Here is a 16,924-nt window from a genome sequence, read left to right on the forward strand (position 1 = left end):
ACACACATAGTCACACACACACACACACACACACACACACACACACACACACACACACACACACACACACACACACACACACACACACACACACACACACACAGTCAGAAACAACTTTACACACATGTAATACGTACGACTAAAACTACTTGAAACTTAAAACACACACACAGTGTGTCTCTGACCCTTTGTCCACTGTGTCTCTCCCTGCAGGTGTGAGTGTGAACCCGCGGTTGGCAGGGCTGGTCGGCCGCAGTGGTCCTCAGAATAAACAGCCCTTCATGGTGGCCTTCTTCAAAGCCACCGAGGTGCACCTGCGCAGCATCCGCTCAGCAACAGGGGGCACCAAACAACGCAACCCCAACCGCTCCAAAGGGGCCAACAAGGGCCAGGAGGCACTCCGAGTGGCCAACATTGCAGGTAGGGACTGGGGGATGAGGGGTAAGCGAAGCTCAGGGAATGCAGTGAAATGCCATTGTGATATGTTGGTGTATGCTGGGGTAGTGATGGCTGGCTCCGGGTGAAATGGAAGACAGATGGAGGCCAGAGCTATTGCTGTCTAACACAGCCTCCTTACCAGAATTCTCCACATATCTCCAATGGCCAGCAAACATGAACACACGTACGCACACACACACACGCACACACACACACACATACACACACAACTCATACACACATGCGCGCGCGCACGCACGCACAACTCACACACATTTTCCCCCTCCAAACCACTCTGAGAATGCCTTTTTTTCTGAATCTCCCGTAACAGAGTGTACATAGTTCATAGGGACCTTACGGTGTGAGGTGTGAGAGCGCTGGGTTTATGCAGAGCTCTGAAACATTACACCATAATGCCTGGGCTTCAAATAGCTGGCGTGTTTATTTACACGAGCCTTACGGAGTGGACAGACAGGGCCAAGAACCCGACATGAAGCGAAGGCAGGACCCACGTTTGTGGCAGAGTACATCTGCACTGTGTGTGAGGGGGGTGGGGGCTGGACCAGCCTAGCACACATGGGCCAAATGGGCCTGTTTGGAAGTTTGAATGTCTTTTTTTTAAAGAGTTGATGAGAACCAGTCGTTCATGATCATTCCCAATCCGAACAAATGACTGGGACAGAACCCATGAGGGTACGGGTTACCAGAGGGAGGGAGGGGTGGAGGGAGGGAGGGAGAGAATGGAAAAGAGAGGGGAAAGAACAGATTGGTGAAAGAGAACGGATTGGTGAAAGAGATGTTTGCAGGCTCTTTGTCCCCTCTCCCATGTGTTCTATGCCGTGGAAGGATACAGAAGGCACAAGGGTCAAGGTCCCTAAACTGTGAAGGTTTAGGCCTATAAAACATAGACTGATTCCATGTACAGTAAGATTCTATGTTTCCGTGCAATAATATTGACAATGTTTACCCCCCCCCAGAGAACAGCAGTGCTGATCAGAAGCAGGCGTGTAAGAAACACGAGCTCTACGTCAGCTTCAGAGATCTGGGGTGGCAGGTACCGAGTGCACCCCACACATTCCTCTATTTTCTCCCCCTTCGCTTCCTCTTCTTTTCTTTCATCCTCCCTCCCTCCCTCGCTATCTCTCCTTTTTTTTCTCACTCTCCTGCCTTTATCTCTTTCTCACTACTCTTTTCCCCCCTGTCCTCCCTAACGTCTTTTCTTAGCAGAGACCTAAATCCAAAGTGATTTACAGGGCTCAATGTTGTCCGTGATATTCACTTCAACAGCTGGGTAAACAGTAGGATATGCTAAGGAGAGGTGCAGACTTCTTGCCGTATTGGCTCCAGAGTAAAATATGCACAGTTAGTTCAGAGTTTAGAACCAGGAAGCTTGTTGTTACTACTACCATGACTACCGTGGAATGTATCGCATGCTGATTACACATTCACATGGAGGATAACGGTGTGCCTCTCTTTATCTGCCATCTCTCTCTCTTTTTCTCTCTTGATCCCCCCCCCCCCCCCCCTCTCTCTCTCTCTCTCTCTCTCTCTCTCTCTCTCTCTCTCTCTCTCTCTCTCAGGACTGGATCATAGCTCCAGAGGGCTATGCAGCATACTACTGTGAGGGAGAGTGTGCCTTCCCTCTCAACTCCTATATGAACGCCACCAACCATGCCATCGTGCAGACACTAGTGAGTAACTAAGAATAATCGTTACTTTCTGTTATCATTTGTGTCATTCGTGCAGTCAATGTACTAGAGAGCATCGACACAAATACAAATGCATTAACATGCTATCATATTTGCTATCATAGTTATTTTCACTTGATGTTGTCTCCCTTACTCCAACTCCCACCTTTCTTTTCCCTGTCCTTGTCCCCCCTCCCTGTGCAGGTCCACCTAATAAACCCAGACACCATTCCTAAGCCCTGCTGTGCCCCAACACAGCTCCATGCCATCTCGGTGCTCTACTTTGACGACAGCTCCAATGTCATCCTCAAGAAGTACCGCAATATGGTGGTCAGAGCCTGTGGCTGCCATTAGACTACAGCCAACCTCTCAACACACACAAACACACACACTCACGCACACATCTAAATATCCCTCAACGCAGGTCACTTTCATCGAGACTCTAGACTTTCTTCCCCAGATTCACCTGAATGGACACATGAATGGACTGCATTTCCCAGAGTGCCTTGCTGAGCTCCTGGACGGGAGCTACATGAGGACCGGGCAGACAATCATGCTTATTGAGTTCAACATGGAACACACACACACACACATACTTCCTGTGCTTTCTACTGTGTATGAGACATTTTAAACAGTGATTGTATAGTAATACACAGTCAACAATCTTTTGTTCATTTAAATGTTTTTTTATTGTATTTCACTCTGTTTTTCTAGATATTTTTGATCAATTACGTATTTGTATGTTTTTTATGAATGAAAGGCTATAGGAAGTGTGGATGCTCTATGGACTCTTCATGGACCATACTGTGTAAATAGTTTTTTAAACAAAGAGAAGTGTATTTATTTCCTGGTCTTGGGCATGTTAAGGGTTTTTCTCCTGTGTCTCTCTCTCTCTCTCTCTCTCTCTCTCTCTCTCTCTCTCTCTCGCTCTTTCTCTCTCTCTCTTCCTCCTCTGTTTCTCACCATGCTAGCTCAGAGATTTGTTTTTCCTGCACAGTAACAGTGCTGAATCTATCATCAGTATGGACCTATCACTACAGCCTTGTCATGGGGAATAACTCAGCCTGTTCCTCTCCTTATTCCAAACATTGTCTTAAAGACATAAAAGTTATTTTCAGAATGAAAATACATTCATATACTGTAGCTCTTTTTATAAACTAGACTTTGACTTTAATGTTTTTTTTTACAATAAAAAGCAATAATACAGAGAGTGTTTCAGAAAAACAAAAGGAAGAGAAAGATTGGGGAATGAAAGAGAGAGAGAGAGATTGTGTCTAGGGTGTGTGTGTGTGTGTGTACGTGTGTACCATTACCTTGAGCACCACGAGTCTGTTGTGTGCCAGGTGGTTTTAGGATGGTCTGTCGTTTTATCCTCTGCTGTAAAGGCTGATGTCTATCTCTTCCTTATTTAAGAGGACTATTTATTGAGAGCCGAGGCTGGTACTCTCTGCCAACGCAACAGTCTTTGTTTTACTGCAAAACTGGTTTAATAAAATTGGAGAAGCATCACTGACTGTCTGATAGTTTATTTCTACCCCCCCTCTCCTACCCCTCCCTCCCTCCCTCCCTCCCCCTATTTCCTCAGCTCTCGATTTTTCATCTCTTCTCTTTTCTTTCCCCTCTTTGCTTTCTCCTTTTTCTCGTCTTTCCTATCCCCTCTCACTCATCGTCCCTTTCCTTTCTTCTCTCTCTTCTCTTTCCTCACTCCCCTTCCCCATTGCCTCTTTTTTCTCCCCTCTGTCTTCTCCAGCATCCTGTTTATTACATGGCCTGGCTTGGATTAGTGCTCCTCGCCATTCGCAGACTTCTTAATGCAGCTAAACTTAGCCTGTGTGTATGTGTGTGCGTGTTTCATGCCAAGAGTCTGGAGAACAGGGCAATGTTTCAGCCTCCTCTAGGTCAAACCTTTTACACATAGCAATCTGTAACAACCTAGAGACACGTTGGGACCAATTCCATTTAAATGAAGTTACTGACTTGGAATGGAACCAGCCCCAGTGTATGCCAGAGCCCAGGTGTCAGGGGTCAATAGAGTGATAATATGGCTCTCAATCCTCTTCACCCAGAAGCTTTACTCCCCTACACCCACCTTCTGCATCCCCCAGCACTGCCCCCATGCTGCCTGCCCCCAAACTTGACCCCAAACACTGCCTGGCTTTAGCCCTCATCAACCCTCCATCCTCAAGACCTGACCTCCAGCAGCACTGCCAAGCACCAACCCCCCGTAGAAATGAATGAGTGATCTCTATGGCCCACTCATCCATCACCACCTCTGTCTCTGACTTCCTCCTGGTGTCACATTGTTTTATGGCCCTTACAGGCTCCACTGTTACTTCATCAGACTGATGAAGAAAAGGAACAGTTCTGTTTATTTGCTCCCCCCCCCCCCCCAGAGTCTGACACTTGATGACCCCATACATATACACACTCACAATTATGCCGCAGACACATACACATCACACACACTTGCTCCTCTACTCTGAGCTGCTCTAAGCTGGACATAGGGAAAGGGAGACCTGCCCCCTGGTGGTGAAGATCGTGTGTGTGTGTGTGTGTGTGTGTGTATCTGTGTGTGTGTTTGTGTGTGATATGAGCTCAACGGTCCTTGTTCTTGTACTTTCGGTAGGCCAGACATTCACAATGACATTGGCCTGTCCAAATACCCCTACTTGCGATCTAATGCATTTTGGGTATACAAAAATATAACATTTTACAGTATGTGACATTTAAAAAATGTAGTATGCTTTAAATGCCAGGATGTCATACTCTTTTCGACTTTTCAACTAATAGAATTTGCTGCACATTTCTGAGGGAGAGAATCGCCTTTCCAGACTCGTTTGACAACAGTTGATGATCAGGGAAAGCACTGTACCAAAATGAAAAAATGGTGGGAATCAACGCAACTGCGCATTAGATTAAGCATTCTCAGTATGGACGAGCCTAGTATGTAAAATGCGTTGCTTTCTACACTCATTTGTACTTAAGAGTACGTTATAAAGAGTATGTAGTACGATTAGTACACAGTATGCAGTTTAAGTAAATAGTAGGCAAGCCAGATTACAGACAAGGCCAACTGACTCTTTTTCGTCCAGTTGGTCTGAATGAAAGTATTGCGTCTTCTTTTTCATTGCTGGTATTAAAAGGAGCATGAGGCGGAGAGACTTCAGATAACAATCCTCTTAATTCACACTTCCACTTTCACATGAAATTTGTGTTATCAGCTTTCAGTGTGTGGGCAAGTTAGATCTTAGCCAATCAGAAGCCATTATGCTGTGTGTGTGTTTACCTTTAAAAGTGGTTTCCTATTTCTTTTTTAAACAAAATGCTAAAAATACTGTAGAAACACAACGATTCACACAAAGGTGAGATAGCCTCCTAGAGAGTCTAAGGAATGTGAATACGAGATAGCCAAGTACAGAAGAGTAAAGGGACATTTTAATGTTGTTGGAATGCACTCCATATCTATTTGTCAACAAGAATGAATTCACTGTAGATCAAATCAAATATATATTCTGCGTGCTAATTTGTCGTGATTTTGTCTGGTTGTATATTTCTTTGCATCAGTGGCTAAATGAATCTTCATTGTTACCACTGTGGTTAAGAACAGGAAACTAAACCTATAGCAGACAGAGAAACATGTGTAGACACCCGTACACACACACACACACACCCACCCTCTTAACATTTTAAAGGAAGTGTGTATTTCCCGGCTGTGAAGGTGAAACAACATGACTTCTCAACATGACAGATGTGGTGATCAGGGGGTTATTCCAGCAATAATGCACGATTAGCTACTGTTGTATCAATACATTTTACCTTTATTTAACTAGGCAAGTCAGTTAAGAACAAATTCTTATTTTCAATGAAGGCCTAGGAACAGTGGGTTATTTGCCTTGTTCGGGGGTAGAAGAACCGATTTGTACCTTTTCAGGCACTAAGTATATGGCCATTATACCACGGCTAAGGGCTGTTCTTATGCACGACGCAACTTGGAGTGCCTGGATACAGCCCTTAGCCGTGATTTACCACGGCTGTCAGACAATCAGCATTCATTGCTCGAACCACCTAGTTTATAATGCACATTCATTTCAAGGGGTCCCCCTCAATCCAATCTGAGGGGCTTCTGTCAAACTCTCTCCACTCCTCTCATCTCTGTACCTCTCCACACAGACTGGGCAGGGATAGAGAGGCATAATTTCTCACAGAACAGCCTTTAACCACAAAAACATGTATTTCAATGTTTTCAGTTACTTTCAACCAAGCTGTGGGTCGTTCACTCCAGTGAATATCGGATAAATATTGAATACATTGATATGCAGTCTTTTGATGCCTCCTCTCTCTTTTCATGTCATTTTACTATGTCTTTTGAATGGGCTACAATCATACTCATGATGTATGTATTGTGAATTGTGTATTGTGACCCGGACAACCCTTTCGTGAGAATATTATTTAGCTATGCATCCTGAAGGAGGGTGACTGTGGTGCATGCTCCGTTCACCGCATGATGGAGGGAAAGGGGAACGCCGAGGCTACTCAGTCACGGGGAAAAGAAACTGCTCTGATCGTTATGCCTAACTAATAACTAAGAATGCATCACTTCAGATCAGTAGCGGAGCGTGGGTAAAATCACTAAGGATTCCAAGCCAGTATTACAAAAAGCCATATTGCAACCTACAGTATGTTGTGATAACTGCGTCGTTTGCTCTATAACTCATTCGTTCATACGCCGCTGTGATATACGATAAGGCCGTGACAACAAAAAGACAACGAATGGGTTATAGAGAAAACAACACAAATATCACATCGTACTGTACCGTAGGTTGTAATATGGCTTTTTTTTTACTGGTTTGGCTTCCTCAGTGATTCTATCCACACACCGCTACTGGCACACATCACCACTGCTGCTACCAGACTCTTACTACACTGCACAATTTGTACACTTGCCCCCAACCCCCTTCCCCAATTGTGCAATCCTGTAATACTTATGCTAAAATATTTATTATATTCTACTGGGCCATTTACTATATGTTCGATTTCATCACGGTTGTTGCATCGTCAAGAAGGAACCTTGTGTATCCTGTACATACGACTAATAACACTTGAAACATTTTATGAGATCAGTTGTTTCAGACATAGGCTATCACCGTGTGCAATAACGGAACGTACTGCATAATGTTCTACAAGACATCTCTGAGTCAAATCCTTTGTTTTGTTGATTTTTTAAAAACTTCACACCTCGCTTTATTTTCACTGTAACGTCACACCTCCCTGCACTCTGAGAGCTACCTGAGCCTATCTAGTCAGAAACTGAAAGTATTCTAACTTTAGCCCACTTACTTTCATTTTCGTCTTGAAAGGCGTCAAACCACTCCAACAATGCGTGGTGATTACCTTCATGGGCACATTTAGCTATAATTTAACTAAAATAAATAGTTGAAAAGATTGATATAGCCTTATTGAAACAAATACATTTTGTTTTTGCCTGTTAGTCTACAGTAGGTACATGTACAAAGAGGGATCATGTGATTGTGAGTAGGCCTACTTGTGGTCTGTACATGGCCAATAATAACTTTTGAATATTTTTTTTAAAGTATTCATTTAAAACGTATTTTCAAGATGGAGAAGGCAGGCACGAACATGCATCTGAGAGAGTGGCTGATAGCGCAGATAGACAGTGGAAAGTACGCAGGACTCACCTGGGAGAACCAGAACAAAACTATGTTCAGGATCCCATGGAAACACGCGGCAAAACAGGACTATAATCTGAATGAAGATGCAGCCCTTTTCAAGGTTAGAATGTTTATTGTTTCTAGCCTTTTTTGTATTTGTATTTATTAGGGATCCCCATTAGCTGCTGCCTCGGCAGCTACTCTTCCTGGGTTCTTGTGAGTTATGCATGGGTTCCCTAGTAGTTTTAAACAGACAGCTCGGAACATTCAGGTTGTCAACACTTCTTACAAAAACAAGTAGTGATGAAGTCAATCTCTCTTCCACTTTGAGCCTTGAGAGATTGACGTGCATATCATTAATGTTAGCCCTCCGTGTACTTTTAAGGGCCAGCCGTGCTGCCCTGTTCTGAGCCAAGTGCCATACTTCGAAGTCCCTCTTTATGGCACCAGACCACACTACTGAACTACTGCACCTAATTTAAGCCTACTTTCTAGTAGGCTTAAATTGTCTACTGTCTAGGTGCGACAAAACTATGGCCTGCCTTGTTGATAGTGGTGTTAGGAAGGCAGAGCAGCAATTTATTATGGACAGACTTCTGCCCATCTTAGCTATTGTTGTATCAATACATTGTACCTTTATTTAACTAGGCAAGTCAGTTAAGAGCAAATTCTTATTTTCAATGAAGGCCTAGGAACAGTGGCTTATTTGGCTTGTTCAGGGGTAGAAGAACAGATTTTTTACCTTTTCAGCTCAGGGATTTGATCTTGTTACCTTCTGGTTACTAGTCCAACACTCTAAACACTTGGCTATCTGCTGCCACAAATTCATGGTTACTCCAAGCAGTTTAGTCACCTCAACTTGCACAATTTCCACATTATTCATTACGAGATGTAGTTGAGGTTTAGGGTTTAGTGAAGGATTTATCCCAAATACAATGCTTTTAGTTTTAGAAATAGTTAGGAATAACATATTCCTTGCCACCAATTCCTAAACTCAAAGCCAGTGGCATGTAATTAGTAAATATTGAAAAAGTAAGGGGCCTAAACAGTTACCCTGGGGAATTCCTGATTCTACCTGAATTATGTTGGAGAGGTTTCCATTAAAGAATACCCTTTATGTTCTGTTAGACAAGTAATTCTTTACCCACTATATCGCAGGGTGTGTAAAGCCATAACACCTAAGTTTTTCCAGCAGCAGACTATGATCAATTATGTCAAAAGCTCCACTGAAGTCTAACAAAACAGCCCCCACAATCTTTTTATATTTAATTTATCTCAGCCAATAATCAGTCATTTATGTAAGTGCTGTGCTTGTTGAATGTCCTTTCCTGTAAGCGTGCTGAAAGTCTGTTATCAGACTTTGTTTACTGTAAAATAGCATTGTATCTGGCCAAACACATTTTTCACGAGGACGTTTACTAAGGGTTGGTAACAGGCTGATTTTTTGGCTATTTGAGCCAGTAAAGGGGGCTTTACTATTCTTGGGTAGCGGAATGACTTTTGCTTCCCTCCAGGCCTAGAGGCACGCACTTTCTAGTAGGCTTAAATTGAAGATATGGTAAATAGGAGTGGCAATATTGTCCGCTATTATCCTCACTAATTTTCCATCTAGATTGATAGTTGGTGGCTTGTCATTGTTGATAGACAAAAATTATTTTTCCACGTTCACTTTACGGAATTCAAAAGTGCAATGCTTGTCTTTCATAATTTTGGCAGACACACTTGTGTAGTGTCAGGATTTGTAGTGTCAGCATTTGTTTTGGTGGCATATCTAAGTTTGCTTATCTTGATTACAGTTATGTTTTTGCAAGTTTGTCTAGGTACATGTGCAAAGAGGGATCAAAAACATAACTCTATCCTTTATTTTACATAATATTTGTACAACATCATCAAATAGAGACCCCCCAGAAGATCCATGCAAAATAAAACCTGTGCTGTGAGGTGGCAAAATGTTGTCCAATTCAATGCAGATTGATCAATGTTATTGATTTCGACCCAATGAATGCATTGATTTTGGAAGCCCATGTAAATAACAGTGCGTGTGAAGAGTTTATTCGCTCACGGTTACCTTCATGTGTGTAAAATACTGTTCTCGGATGTTAATTGAACAGATTTTTAGATGTGTACGAAAATGTTTTTTTTTGTTTGTTTGTTGCTGGAACGGAATGTTCATATTCTGTATATTTCTATTTGACGGTGATGTTTTGGTGGTCTCACCTACCGTAGCTATCTTACAGTAAGATTAATGAATGCACTTGCATAAGTCACTCTGGATAAGAGCATCTGCTAAATGATTAAAATGTCAAATGTAAATGTTATACATCATGTAGATCTCATAGTACTCTATTGAATTATTTTCATAATACATTTTTTTAAATATTGATGTCACAATGTATAATTTGTTAAACATGACTGTGTAAAACCTAGCAGTACTACTTATTTCTCTGTGTGTGAGGCAGATATATAGGATTTTGCAAATGCTGAAATGAAACCATCAAGTGATTTTAAAGGGAAAGGGGATACCTGGTCAACTGAATGCAGTCAAGTGAAATTAGTCCTCCGCATTTCACCCAACCCCTCTCAACCAAATACGTCTGTCATTGCCATAGTGAGAGAAAATAAATATTTAAAAGCTGATTTACCAACAATTCTGAAAATGGATATATAGCATTTTGGAATGAAACTCACTCAATCCTCAGTGTAAACCACCAACTTATTCCTTATGTCTTATTTGGCACTCATATGCACTCAAATGGTTATTCATATTGTGTGTATCTGTGTGTGTGTGTGTGTGTGTGTGTGTGTGTGTGTGTGTGTGTGTGTGTGTGTGTGTGTCTGTGTGTGTGTGTGTCCGTGCGTGCATGCATGCATACCTTTATGTGTTGTGTTTCCAACTACCAGGCGTGGGCAGTGTATAAGGGGAAGTATCGAGAGGGGAGGGACAAGGCAGACCCCACTTCCTGGAAGACTCGTATCCGCTGTGCCCTCAACAAGAGCACAGACTTCCAGGAGGTCCCAGAGCGCAGCCAGCTGGACGTCTCCGAGCCCTACAAGGCCTATCGTATCCATACAGCAACAGGCAGATGCTCAGGTACCAGTAGCCTCCATTTTCAGTCTTCTCGTGAAGCACGAGTCTAGAGAGCTCAGAGCCCCGTATGGGTTTACAGTGTGAGTAATTACTCTCTAACCCTCCTTCTCTCTCTCTCAGAATCTCCTGAAACTGAAAGTCAGGCGATAATCCAGACCAGGAGCTCCAGTGCTCACCTGAGGAACACCATCACACACCATCCACAGGTAACACAACGGTTTGGTTTTCAATGCTGTATGACAGGTGCATGGTTGCTGCCATCTAGAGGACACCTATTGCAATAACTTTAGATTACGTAGGGATGAATTTTGCACACTTGCACTGAATGTTCCTTAACAAGTCAGATGATTTATGGCCGTGCTGCTGCTCCAGTTTCAACTGTTCTGCCTTATTATTATTGGACCATGCTGGTAATTTATGAACATTTGAACATCTTGGCCATGTTCTGTTATAATCTCCACCCGGCAACGCCAGAAGAGGACTGGCCACCCCACATAGCCTGGTTCCTCTCTAGGTTTCTTCCTAGGTTTTGGCCTTTCTAGGGAGTTTTTCCTAGCCACCGTGCTTCTACACCTGCATTGCTTGCTGTTTGGGATTTTAGGCTGGGTTTCTGTACTGCAATTTGAGATATCAGCTGATGTACGAAGGGCTATATAAATACATTTGATTTGATTTGATGATGATTTGCTGTGAATATGTGTTTCCCCTCAGTTTGGCTGCCATAGGGAATCAGAGGAAAGGGATGGAAGAGTCAACCCCAGTGGTCAGTATCAGCCTCCATGTATGTGTGACTGGTAGCTGAATCACTGAACAATGTTGAATTAGATATGATATGTGTTTGTGTTCTTTCCCGTCAAGGGGGTTTGGACCATGTACACTACTGTTCCAACACAGGGACTCCCCAGGTGGACAGCTCTGCTACCTTCTCCATATTCAGCCCCACACCACAGATCTCTGGTGAGACAATACACTGCAGAGTTATTCAAATTTGAGTGGGTTAATGCTTGATTGATTGATTTATTTATTTATTGATTGATTGAAGGCCCTATGCAATCAAAAATGTGATTTTCCTGTGTTATATACAGTACCAGTCAAAAGTTTGGACACATGTTCAAGGGTTTTTCTTTATTTTTACTATTTTCTACATTATAGAAAAATAGTGAAGACATCAAAACTATGAAATAACACGTGGAATCATGTAGTAACCAAAGAAAGTGTTAAACAAATATTTCATATTTTAGATTCTTCAAAGTAGCCACCCTTAGGCTTGATGGCAGCTTTGCACACTCTTGCTTTTCCAACAGTCTTGAAGAAGTTTCCACATGTGCTTAGCACTTGTTGGCTGCTTTTCCTTCACTCTGTGGTCCAACTCATCCCAAATCATCTCAATTGGGTTGAGGTCGAGTGATTGTGGAGGCCAGGTCATCGGGGCGGCAGTGGTTAGAGCGTTAGACTAGTATCCGGAAGGTTGCAAGATCAAATCCCTGAGCTGACAAGGTAAAAATCTGTCATTCTGCTCCTGAACAAGGCAATTAATCGACTGTTCCTAGGCCGTCATTGAAAGTAAAAATGTGTTCTTAACTGACTTTGTCTAGTCAAATAAAGGAAAAATTTAAAAATTAAAAATCTGATGCAGCTCTCCTTGGTCAAATAGCCCTTACACAGCCTGGAGGTGTGTTGGGTCATTGTCCTGTTTAAAAGCAATTGTCCCACTAAGCGCAAACCAGATGGGATGGCGTATTGCTGCAGAATGCCATCGAACCTACTCCTCCATGCTTCACGGTGGGAACCACACATGCAGAGGTCATCCGTTCACCTACTCTGTGTCTCATAGAGACAGGGTGGTTGGATCCAAAAATCTCAAATTTGGACTCATCAGACCAAAGGACAGATTTATACTGGTCTAATGTCCATTGCTTGTGTTTCTTGGCCCAAGCAAGTCTCATCTTATTTTTATCCTTCAGTTGTTGTTTCTTTGCAGGAATTCGACCACAAAGGCCTGATTCACACAGTCACCTCTGAACAGTTGATGTTGAAATGTGTCTGTTACTTTAACTCTGTGAAGCATTTATTTGGGGTGGAATTTCTGAGGCTGAGGTAACTCTGGGTCTTCCTTTCCTGTGGCGGTCCTCAGGATAGCCAGTTTCATCATAGCGCTTGATGGTTTTTGCAACTGCACTTGAAAAAACTTTCAAAGTTATTGAAATGTTCCGCAGTGACTGACCTTCATTATAACGTTTCAGGTAAGACACTAGTGCAGACTATGTTGAAGTAACAATGTTAATTACAGCAACAGGGGCACGACAGGTCAAGTCAGGCAGCCGTCAATTATCCAGAGTAGTGGGGCAAAGGTACAGTACGGCAGGCTCAGGGTCAGGTCAGGCAGAGGTCGGTAATCCAGAGTAGGGGCAACGATACAGGACGGCAGACAGGCTCAGGGGCAGGCAGAGTGGTCAGGCAGGTGGGCTCAGAGTCAGGACGGCTAAGGGTCAAAACCAGGAGGGGGAGAAAAAGAGAGACTTGGAGCTGAGAAAAATGCTGGCTGACTTGACAAACAAGACGAACTGGCAACAGACAAACAGAGAACACAGGTATAAATACACAGGGGATAATGGGGAAGATGGGCGACACCTGGAGGGGGGTGGAGACGTTCGCCAGGACAGGTGAAACAGATCAGGGCGTGACATTCATGTCTTAAAGTAATGATGGACTGTTGTTTCTCTGTGCTTTTTTGAGCTGTTCTTGCCATAATGTGGACTTTGTCTTTTACCAAATAGGGCTATCTTCTGTATACCACCCCTACCTTGTCACAACACAAATGATTGGCTCAATCACATTAAGAAGGAAAGAAATTCCACAAATCAACTTTTAACATGGCACACCTGTTAAATGAAATGCATTAATGAAGCTGGTTGAGAGAATACCAAGAGTGTCCAAAGCTGTCATCAAGGCAAAGGGTGGCTACTTTGAAGAATCTCAAATCTAAAATATATTTTAGTTTGTTTAACACTTTTTTTAGTCACTACATGATTCCATATGTGTTATGTCATAGTTTTGATGTCTTCACTATTATTCTACAATGTAGAAAATAGTCAAAATACATAATGAGTAGGTGTGTCCAACTTTTGACTGGCACTGTATATTTTTCCACACTCTGAGGTTGGAATAATACTGTGAAATTGTGAAAATGATGAAAATGTGTGTAAGAAGTTTGTAAATGTTTGAAAAGAGCCTGAGATTTCTGTCTGTTTTGTTGGGATGGAGTTTTGGCCTGTCTGGTGACATCACCAGGCGATAAATTAGTTAATAGACACATGAGAAAGAGAGTTCCAAACCTCACAGATAGTTTTGGCAAATGTCTTGCTTGAGAATGACTCTTTCCTAAGAATCAATTTTTGTTAATTTTTTACCATTTCAATTGAAATTGATCACGGTAAGGTGCTTAATTGTTACCTATGAATTATTTGATATTGAGATAAAAAGGACTGCATTTGGACCTTTAATTATCATGTGTGTGTTTGCATTGCTTGTGTCTGTGTTTGCATGTGTCCAGACTTCCGTGTGCGGGTATGTCTGTTCTACCAGGACCAGCTAGTAGTGGATGTGACCACCAGCACCTCAGATGGCTGTTTCATTCTACATGGTCAGGTACCCCTGGGGAACGAGAGGATCTATGGCCCCTGCACAGCCCAACAGGTCCCCTTCCCCCCTCCAGGGGTCATCCACCTGCCCCCCGGTATCGCTGAGGCCATGGGCCGCCTGCTGCCCCACTTGGAGAGGGGTGTCCTGGTGTGGGTGGCTCCAGATGGGGTGTTTATCAAGAGGTTCTGCCAGGGCAGGGTGTATTGGAGTGGCCCTCTGGCCCAGCACACAGACAGGCCCAACAAGCTGAACAGAGAGAGGACGTGCAAGCTGCTGAATGCATCTATATTTCTGAAGGGTAGGGGCTTCACTAATACAACTTCTGTGTAGCAAACATATGTGATATGGTGAGACATCGAACCTGGCTCCCGGTCAATCCCTCTCTTATTCTCTCTCCATCCTTCTCCTTCTGTCTTTCCATCCCCTTCTCTCTCTCCACCCCTCCCGTTCCCTCTTCCCACAGAGCTTCAGGACTTTCTCAAGGGGGCGGGACCCAAACCTCGCTATGAGATTGACCTCTGCTTTGGGGAGGAGTTTCCCGACGCCAGCCCCCTGAAAACCAGGAAGCTGATCATTGCACAGGTGGCTAATGTAATGGGGTCAGGGGTCACTGTGGATTAGGGATTTCCTGTGCTACAGCAACTGACCATTTGCCTAGTTTAGTGGGCCCATATTTACAGTATGTTGATTTTGTAATTATGTTTTTGCCTGTACAATGTTATTATATTGTTATATAGTATTAATATGAAAAAAGTTTTTCATTCTATCAATCCAGGTCTTTCCCTCCCATTTGAGCAGTAAACTGTATGTATTCGGCAGTAGCTACCAGCAGAGGTCCTTGTAGTCATAGTCAGTGACAATGTCTTCCTGTCTGTGTGTGTGTGTTGGTGTGCAGGTAGTGCCCCTGTTCGCTGTCAACCTATTGCAGAGGTGCCAGAGGTCATAAGAGAGACCACACCTTCACACGCACATCACCATGGGGGAGGAGGAAAAGGGTCAGTCACAACCCTCTCCCAGCACTGATGAGACCAGGACCCATCTCTATGTAAACACTTAGGAACATTCCCCCCTGGTACCCTCCTGTCCTAGGCTAGCCAGCCATGATGAGGGGTGAGTCGAGTGTCGAGACACCCCCAAAAAATATCTGAATTTGGCTGCCTGTGTAAACACACTCATAGTTTTCTTAACCTACAGAAGTTGAAATATTGGTTTTATTTTGGGGTTTGACAATATAATCTACAGATAATGTAATCATTTTGCCAGTATACAGTATGTTTGATATCTTTCCTTAATATTTTCCTCATTTACGTTGTGTGAGTAGAGTATGTTTGTACAGTATCTTATATAATATGAAAAACGGCAGCAATTCATTCCTCCATTTACCTCATAATCAACTTGTGATTGAATTGTATGTGCAGCTAGAGTCTAGTAACTATATCAATGGTTTATATCCATTGTGTGATGTATGGAACTGTGACAGACTTATAGACCTGCCTGTAGATCAGGTTAATCATTACAAATCTTTAAACCACTAAATATTATTGAAATAAGAAATGTTTTATCTTGTGCCATGAATTAAAAATAGTAGTATAAGTGCACACTGCTTGAATGCTCCCATAGTTTAATGGCAACGTTTCAGTCAGGAAAGATGCCATTCTTATTAAATGTCATAGTATGAGAGTGTTGGACATCATTTTTTTTCCTATGACATATGTCCCCTACAACTAAGATAGTACATTGGCTGTGTGTACAACACTTTTGATCATGCATGTATGGGGTATGAAGTCACCTCATTCAGTATAAATTCATAAAGCATTTTTTAATTTTTATAATTTCTAGCGAACATCATATAACAGACTCACAATTTCAAAAATATACAATTTTTATAGCTATAACATTTACAAAGAAAAAAAAAAACAGGTCAGGTTTTTTTTGTTTTTGAAAAACAAACAAACTAAAAAAAGTTGAAAAAAACTAAAGTGAAAGAGTGTGCTGAATCAGAAAAGATACCCGTATCTGAGTTTTAAAATACTTTCAATCGTTTTTTTCCCTGCGCTCAAACATATACAGTACATGGAGAAAAGAAAGGGGAACAGAAGGGGTACAGAGTACAGTACAGAGGGGTCAAGTGTGTGTTCACAAAGCATCCTGTTCCAACCTGTTATTAGCACCATTACTCTCCTGCCGTTCCATCTTTTTTTAATTAATTTTTTTATGGAAAAACACTCTCGGGGTCAAGGCGAAGTGACACAGACCCACCTGTGTGGGAGAGGATTGTCTGTTACGCAATTTTCATTAGTGTTTTTCCTTCCGCTGAGATAATGTTAAGAACATATTGGAGGGCAATACCTTGGCGAACAAGAGATTAACATGACCCCCCCCCCCCCCCCCCCCCCCCC

At 42.7% G+C, this 16,924-nt stretch overlaps 2 protein-coding genes across 2 annotated transcripts in view; both read left to right on the top strand.

Moving 5' to 3' along the window:
* LOC139417224 (bone morphogenetic protein 7-like) overlaps positions 1-3,635 on the top strand; it is a 50,243-nt gene extending 46,608 nt beyond the window's left edge. The window contains exons 4-7 of the mRNA XM_071166469.1: positions 214-420; positions 1,416-1,492; positions 2,019-2,129; positions 2,331-3,635. Of these exons, the coding sequence (XP_071022570.1) occupies positions 214-420; positions 1,416-1,492; positions 2,019-2,129; positions 2,331-2,480 (545 nt within the window). The 3' untranslated portion in view covers positions 2,481-3,635. The remainder of the gene's footprint in view (positions 1-213; positions 421-1,415; positions 1,493-2,018; positions 2,130-2,330) is intronic.
* A 3,855-nt stretch (positions 3,636-7,490) lies between these two features.
* Positions 7,491-16,203, top strand: LOC139416275 (interferon regulatory factor 4-like). The gene is made up of 8 exons (XM_071164738.1): positions 7,491-7,916; positions 10,697-10,886; positions 11,004-11,089; positions 11,595-11,646; positions 11,742-11,840; positions 14,437-14,823; positions 14,989-15,107; positions 15,421-16,203. The coding sequence occupies exons 1-8, from the start codon at positions 7,743-7,745 to the stop codon at positions 15,469-15,471; spliced, it is 1,158 nt and encodes a 385-aa protein (XP_071020839.1). The 5' UTR covers positions 7,491-7,742; the 3' UTR covers positions 15,472-16,203.
* Positions 16,204-16,924: the final 721 nt, after the last annotated feature.

The sequence above is a fragment of the Oncorhynchus clarkii genome, chromosome 9, assembly GCF_045791955.1.
Source record: "Oncorhynchus clarkii lewisi isolate Uvic-CL-2024 chromosome 9, UVic_Ocla_1.0, whole genome shotgun sequence".
NCBI classification, from domain to species: Eukaryota; Metazoa; Chordata; class Actinopteri; order Salmoniformes; family Salmonidae; genus Oncorhynchus; species Oncorhynchus clarkii.